This window comes from Oncorhynchus masou, chromosome 5, assembly GCF_036934945.1.
Source record: "Oncorhynchus masou masou isolate Uvic2021 chromosome 5, UVic_Omas_1.1, whole genome shotgun sequence".
NCBI lineage: Eukaryota > Metazoa > Chordata > Actinopteri > Salmoniformes > Salmonidae > Oncorhynchus > Oncorhynchus masou.
In genome coordinates, this window is record NC_088216.1 from 54,215,371 (window position 1) to 54,223,627 (window position 8,257).

General features: G+C 40.6%; 1 protein-coding gene across 1 annotated transcript; it reads left to right on the forward strand.

The window, feature by feature from the left end:
- Positions 1–206: 206 nt before the first annotated feature.
- LOC135539870 (tubulin alpha chain-like) lies at positions 207–4,473 on the forward strand. The gene is made up of 4 exons (XM_064966059.1): positions 207–1,143; positions 2,300–2,522; positions 2,806–2,954; positions 3,057–4,473. The coding sequence occupies exons 1-4, from the start codon at positions 1,141–1,143 to the stop codon at positions 4,035–4,037; spliced, it is 1,356 nt and encodes a 451-aa protein (XP_064822131.1). The 5' UTR covers positions 207–1,140; the 3' UTR covers positions 4,038–4,473.
- The last annotated feature ends 3,784 nt before the right edge of the window (positions 4,474–8,257 follow it).

An 8,257-nucleotide genomic window follows, 5' to 3' on the forward strand; every position in this document is an offset into this window, starting at 1 on the left:
AGAGGGGCGGAGGTCTGGCCAGGCAGACTAGGGAAGCGGGGGTTAGAAGAAGAAGTTTGGTGCAGCAAAAGTCATACTCTAATTTAATACATGAATTAACTCCTTTTTAGAGTCTGGCCTCTGAAAATTTCTGTCAAGCATCTTCAACTTCTCATCTTTTTTATTATTATTTTTTTTTTTTATGGAATCCTATTTTGGTAACCTTTTTTCCATTTTATGTTAAATTGGCATGAATGTCTTTTCATGCACTTGAATGAACATGCTGTCTTTTGTGAGATTTTATACTGGTTTGCATCCTCTCCATCTCAGTACATTTCATTTGTATTTGAATGGCATCAAATGACAGAGGCGATATGTCTAATGTGGGGCTAGATATTCTGCTCCACATTTTATAACAGGGCTGTATTGTTGGCACAGAATTTAGTTCAGCTCCCGAAGCTTAAAGAGATTTGGGACTAAATGATTAATTGACTTACAAAATAGAGTGCATGTGGCGCAATGTGTGCGTGTGTGTGTCTTTGTTTTGAACGGGTTAGATTTGACCATTCAGCACCTTACTCAAGCCTGTCTTCATTTCTTTATTTTTTACATGGGATATACAGTATCTCATGTAGACCTATGTGCAATGTCATCCAGCAAAAGGCACTCTATAAACGGTGTGTCCATTACTGCTATTTAGACCTTTGTAATGGCTTAAGAGACTACAAAACATATTTTACATAACATTTTATAACCCTCATAATGTTTTTCATTAAAGCAAAAATAATAATATTCACATAAACAAATCATTTTCATACACCATAGACTGGTCAACGCCAATTGTCACTTAATCATTCTCATTGAGCTAAATTCCATCTACAATGTTTATTAGGCCTACATATTCCATTTCGACTTCAAAATTATAATAATATAGTAATAAAACTAAAAACAACGTAATTATCTGCAAACATGCTTTGTCTTTTGTCATCGAATCTGGGCTGTGGCTGTGTGTCGCTGTCTGGTTCATTGAATGAGAAAGCACCGCCCCCGCCTCCTCCCGCAGTGGCCAGCGCACTCTGAAGCTGTCTAGAGAAGTGTGCACTGTTCGTCTTTCCGGCGCCTCTATCCCAGCATCATACCTTTCCTCATAAAGCAATCAAAATGGTGAGCCGTTAATTTCATAAAAATAAAAAATAAACATTTGTATTGTATCAATATTTTTTTTTTTTTTTTTTTTTTTTTTTTTTTTTTTTTTTTTTTACAATTGGGTATACAATTTCTGAGATGTTCCATTTTGAGACAGTGATTAGGGTACATTTGCAATTACATTTTGATTATGGGTGGGTGGCTAGAAAGGATGCACGGGTCTTGTAGGTCGAGAATGTTCTATTATTCTTAAACGCGCGTTTAGTAGTAGCCTACAGAGTTGGTGTTGATGTTCAGTTTAATTGAAAAAATGGTTTGTAGTGTTCAAACCCACGTTTTTTATAGGAACATCCTAAATGGCATTTATATTAAAACAAGTGTAGGCTAATTTAGAAACAGACACGCAAAATTTAATAGACTGCTCTGGCACACAAAGCAAGCCACTCCCTAAGGAAATTTGGGAATGGTGTGAATTCAGTCATACAAAAGCCCAATGCATGTGTTGGCCAAATCCAAACAGTTTGATTACGCCTATGTGCAATATAATTATAATAGACTGTTATGTGTAATTTATCAGATGAATATTCTGTTATTGAAAAATGAAATACATGTAAGGTAAATGTTTTATAGTGTAGCCTTTACTGAAATTCAGAATGTCCACATGAATTATTCATATTGCACTCAGTGAGGTAGGCCAGCATCTGCCGCAACATTTAGCACATTGTACATTTATTTTTAGTCTATCAGCATGTTTTTGTCTGTGCAGAATGGGACCATATCTAACTTGGTATTTCAAAAATTATTTTTTTTATGATATCAGCAGTTATGACCCTTGTAACAGGTGCTAGGCTAGCATATTGAAAGTGACTCATTCAGACATCAAGGGCAGGTTTCCCTGACTCAGATAAACCTAGTATTGGATTACAAAGCATGGTCAATGGAGAATCTCCATTGAAATACCTTTTTAGTCCATGACTAAGATGAATCTGTGTCCGGGAAACCGGCGCAAAAGCACACATCCAGACTCCAATGGTCTCATTATGACTTTTTTTTAAATGGTCTGGTTGTAATTTACTATACATTTCTTGGAATGTGATTATGAAAAGTTAGGACACTTGCCTCAATTACATTTATTTTTTAAATTAATTATATACTTTTTAATTTTTTGAACCAGCGTGAATGTATCTCAGTACACGTGGGTCAGGCTGGAGTCCAGATGGGCAATGCATGCTGGGAACTCTACTGTCTGGAGCACGGGATCCAGCCTGATGGTCAGATGCCCAGTGACAAGACCATTGGAGGAGGAGACGACTCCTTTAACACCTTCTTCAGTGAGACTGGAGCTGGCAAGCACGTCCCCAGGGCTGTGTTTGTGGATCTGGAGCCCACTGTCATTGGTAAGATCACTTTGTCTTGAAACAATAATGATGACACTGTGCAACACACTAAAAACAAATGAGTGCCAAATACATAATAGCATAACACAACAGATTAGATCAACTGGAACAACACTCTCACTCAAGGCTGCACACAAATAATTAATTTTATAATCAGCCACCACCCCTACATTTTAATTATCACATAGAACCATCACCCTTCCCAAAGAACCCTTAAGGAACCTTCCTTTTTTTGTGTGTATCATTCTTGACTTCTTCAGATAAAAGCTCTTTCTTTTTCCAGATGAGGTGCGCACAGGAACTTACCGCCAACTCTTCCATCCTGAGCAGCTGATCACTGGGAAGGAGGATGCAGCCAACAACTACGCCCGTGGTCATTACACCATCGGCAAAGAGATCATAGACATGGTTCTGGACAGGACTCGCAAACTGGTGAGAATCTCCTACAACCTCTAGTGATGCCATATTGTGCATCCTTTATATTTCTTGTCGTTGTCCAACCATAATGATCTGAACATCTCTCCTTCTCTCCAGGCTGACCAGTGCACTGGCCTCCAGGGCTTCCTGGTCTTCCACAGCTTTGGAGGTGGCACCGGTTCCGGTTTCACCTCCCTGTTAATGGAACGCCTGTCTGTTGACTATGGCAAGAAGTCCAAGCTTGAGTTCTCCATATACCCAGCTCCCCAGGTGTCCACAGCTGTTGTTGAGCCCTACAACGCCATCTTGACCACACACACCACCCTGGAACATTCAGACTGTGCTTTCATGGTAGACAATGAGGCTATCTATGACATCTGCCGTAGGAACCTTGATATTGAGCGTCCGTCCTACACTAATCTTAACAGGTTGATTGGCCAGATTGTGTCCTCCATCACTGCTTCCCTCCGATTCGATGGTGCCCTCAATGTTGATCTGACAGAGTTCCAGACCAACTTGGTGCCCTATCCCCGTATCCACTTCCCCCTGGCCACCTATGCCCCAGTGATCTCAGCAGAGAGGGCTTACCATGAGCAACTCTCTGTGTCTGAGATCACCAATGCTTGCTTTGAGCCATGTAATCAGATGGTAAAATGTGACCCACGTCACGGCAAGTACATGGCCTGCTGTCTGCTGTACCGTGGCGACGTTGTTCCCAAAGACGTTAACGCTGCCATTGCCACCATCAAAACAAAACGCTCCATCCAGTTTGTAGACTGGTGTCCAACTGGTTTCAAGGTTGGTATCAACTACCAGCCCCCAACTGTGGTACCTGGTGGAGATCTGGCCAAGGTCCAGAGGGCAGTGTGCATGCTTAGCAACACCACTGCTATTGCAGAGGCCTGGGCCCGCCTTGACCACAAGTTTGACCTGATGTATGCCAAGCGTGCTTTCGTGCATTGGTACGTAGGTGAGGGTATGGAGGAGGGAGAGTTCTCTGAGGCCAGAGAAGACATGGCTGCCCTGGAGAAAGATTATGAGGAGGTGGGTGTCGACTCCATTGAGGGAGAGGGAGAGGAGGAGGGAGAGGAGTATTAAATACCCTGCCAAATTCACGCATTCCTATGTGACCCAGAGCTGAGAATGACTGAATTGTTTCCACTACACTCTTAGAAAAAGGGTTCCAAAAGGGTTCTTCCACCGTCCCCATAAGATAACCCTTTTTGCTTCCAGGTGAATCATTTTTGGTTCCAGGTAAAAACCCTTTTGAGTTCCAAAAGGGTTCAACCGTGAACCAAAAAGGGTTCTTCAAAGGGTTCTCTAACAGGGACAGCCAAAGAACCCTTTTAGGTTCTAGATATAACCTTTTTTCTAAGAGTGTATGATTCTGCCTTGAACAACCAATATAATGAAGTAGCAGAATGGTAAGGTGTAGTCTACAAGTCTTAAAATATGCTCACTCACAAAGGCTGATGTCCTTGCTTAATCTGTGCTTTTGTAGCGAGATCCTAATAAAATTATCATCAATAAAGAAGTTTGTTCTCTGTCTCTGTTATGACATCATGTAACAATGTTATAAGTCACATACAGATCAGTGACCACACAGTAAATTGATATCAGTAGGTTTATATACCCAAGTAAAATAATTATTTTGCAAACATTACTTTTATCTAGACTAAGCATGTCTGTCTCTGTCTAAGCTCAGTTTTCATACTGATGAAACATTTGTAATGTTATATTCTTCAGCAGGCAATTTGACATATTGTTATCCTCAGCAGTTTGCTAATGTAGTTGGGCTGGTAGATAGAGATTGATCGATAGAGCACTAATATTTGTCCAGTGCCTTCAGAAAGTATTCAAACTGCTTTACTTTTTCCACATTTTGTTACGTTACAGCCTTGTTCTAAAATGGATTAAATAAATAAAACATTTCAGTAATATACACACAATACCCCATAATGACAAATTGAAAACTGGTTTTTAGAATTGTTGCAAATTTATTACAAATGACAAACAGACATACCTTATTTACAGTGCCTTGCGAAAGTATTCGGCCCCCGTTGAACTTTGCGACCTTTTGCCACATTTCAGGCTTCAAACATAAAGATATAAAACTGTATTTTTTTGTGAAGAATCAACAACAAGTGGGACACAATCATGAAGTGGAACGACATTTATTGGATATTTCAAACCTTTTTAACAAATCAAAAACTGAAAAATTGGGTGTGCAAAATTATTCAGCCACCTTAAGTTAATACTTTGTAGCGCCACCTTTTGCTGCGATTACAGCTGTAAGTCGCTTGGGGTATGTCTCTATCAGTTTTGCACATCGAGAGACTGAAATTTTTTCCCATTCCTCCTTGCAAAACAGCTTGAGCTCAGTGAGGTTGGATGGAGAGCATTTGGATCATTGTCATTGTCATTGTCTTGTTGGAAGACAAATCTCCGTCCCAGTCTCAGGTCTTTTGCAGACTCCATCAGGTTTTCTTCCAGAATGGTCCTGTATTTGGCTCCATCCATCTTCGCATCAATTTTAACCATCTTCCCTGTCCCTGCTGAAGAAAAGCAGGCCCAAACCATGATGCTGCCACCACCATGTTTGACAGTGGGGATGGTGTGTTCAGGCTGATGAGCTGTGTTGCTTTTACACCAAACATAACGTTTTGCATTGTTGCCAAAAAGTTCAATTTTGGTTTCATCTGACCAGAGCACCTTCTTCCACATGTTTGGTGTGTCTCCCAGGTGGCTTGTGGCAAACTTTAAACAACACTTTTTATGGATATCTTTAAGAAATGGCTTTCTTCTTGCCACTCTTCCATAAAGGCCAGATTTGTGCAATATACGACTGATTGTTGTCCTATGGACAGAGTCTCCCACCTCAGCTGTAGATCTCTGCAGTTCATCCAGAGTGATCATGGGCCTCTTGGCTGCATCTCTGATCAGTCTTCTCCTTGTATGAGCTGAAAGATTTGCAGTGGTCTGATACTCCTTCCATTTCAATATTATCGCTTGCACAGTGCTCCTTGGGATGTTTAAAGCTTGGGAAATCTTTTTGTATCCAAATCCGGCTTTAAACTTCTTCACAACAGTATCTCGGACCTGCCTGGTGTATTCCTTGTTCTTCATGATGCTCTCTGCTTTTTTAACGGTCCTCTGAGACTATCACAGTGCAGGGTCATTTATACGGAGACTTGATTACACACAGGTGGATTGTATTTATCATCATTAGTCATTTAGGTCAACATTGGATCATTCAGAGATCCTCACTGAACTTCTGGAGAGAGTTTGCTGCACTGAAAGTAAAGGGGCTGAATAATTTTGCACGCCCAATTTTTCAGTTTTTGATTTGTTAAAAAGTTTGAAATATCCAATAAATGTCGTTCCACTTAATGATTGTGTCCCACTTGTTGTTGATTCTTCACAAAAAAATACAGTTTTATATCTTTATGTTTGAAGCCTGAAATGTGGCAAAAGGTCGCAAAGTTCAAGGGGGCCGAATACTTTCGCAAGGCACTGTACATACAGTTGAAGTCGGAGGTTTACATACGCTTAGGTTGAGTCATTAAAACTTGTTTGTCAACCACTCCACAAATTTCTTGTTAACAAACTAGTTTGGCAAGTATGTTAGGACATCTACTAATTGATAATAGTAATTTAATAATTTAATAATAGAAATTTTTCCAACAGACAGATTATTAATAATAGTAATCTTTCCAACAGACATATTATTTCACTTATAATTCACTGTATCACAATTCCAGTGGGTCATAAACTTACATAGACTAAGTTGACTATGGCTTTAAACAGCTTGGAAAATTCCAGAAAATTACGTCATAGCTTTAGAAGCTCCTGATAGGCTAATTGACATCAGTTGAGTCAATTGGAGGTGTACCTGTGGATGTATTTCAAGGCCTACCTTCAAACTCAGTGCCTCTTTGCTTGACATCATGGGAAAATCAAAAGAAATCAGCCAAGACTTCAGAAAGAAAATTGTAGACCTCCACAAGTCTGGTTCATCCTTGGGAGCAATTTCCAAATGCCTGAAGGTACCACGTTCATCTGTACAAACAATAGTACGCAAGTATAAACACCATGGGATCACAGCCGTCATACCACTCAGGAAGGAGACACATGCTGTCTCCTAGAGATGAACGTACTTTGGTGCGAAAAGTGCAAATCAATCCCAGAACAACAACAAAGGACCTTGTAAAGATGCTGAAGGAAACAGGTACAAAAGTATCTATATCCACAGTAAAATGAGTCCTATATCGACATAACCTGAAAGGTCACTCAGCAAGGAAGAAGCCACTGCTCCTAAACCACCATAAAAAAGCCAGACTACGGTTTGCAAATGCACATGGGGACAAAGATTGTATTTTTTGGAGAAATGTCCTCTGGTCTGATGAAACAAAAATAAAACTGTTTGTCCATGATGACCACTGTTATGTTTGGAGGGAAAAGGTGGAGGCTTTCAAGCCGAAGAACACCATCCCAACCATGAAGCACGGGGGTGGCAGCATCATGTTGTGGGGGTGCTTTGCTGCAGAAGGGATTGGTGCACTTCACAAAATAGATGGCATCATGAGTAGGGACAATTATGTGGCTATATTGAAGCAACATCTCAAGACATCAGTCAGGAAGTTAAAGCTTGGTCACAAATGGGTCTTCCATATGGACATTGACCCCAAGCATACTTCCAAAGTTGTGGCAAAATGGCTTAAGGGCAACAAAGTCAAGGTACAACAAAGCCCTGACCTCAATCTTGTAGAAAATGTGTGGACAGAACTGAAAAAGCGCATGCGAGCAGGGAGGCCTACAAACCTGACTCAGTGACACCAGCTCTGTCAGGAGGAATGGGCCAAAATTCACCCAATTTATTGTGGGAAGCTTGTGGAAGGCTACCCGTAACGTTTGACCCAAGTTAAGCAATTTAAAGGCAATGCTACCAATACTAATTGGGTGTATGTAAACTTCTGACCCACTGGGAATGTGATGAAAGAAATAAAAGCTGAAATAAATCATTCTCTCTACTATTATTCTGACATTTCACATTCTTAAAATAAAGTGGTTTTCTGCAGCATTTCTGCAGCATTGAAAGTCCCCAAAAACATAGTGGCCTCCATCATTCTTAAATGGAAGAAGTTTGGAACCACCAAGATTCTTCCGAGAGCTGGCCACCCAGTCAAACTGAGCATTTGGGGGAGAAGGGCCTTGGTCAGGGAGGTGACCAAGAACTCGATGATCACTCTGACAGAGCTCTTGAGTTCCTCTGTGGAGATGGGAGAACATTCCAGAAGGACAACCATCTCTGCAACACT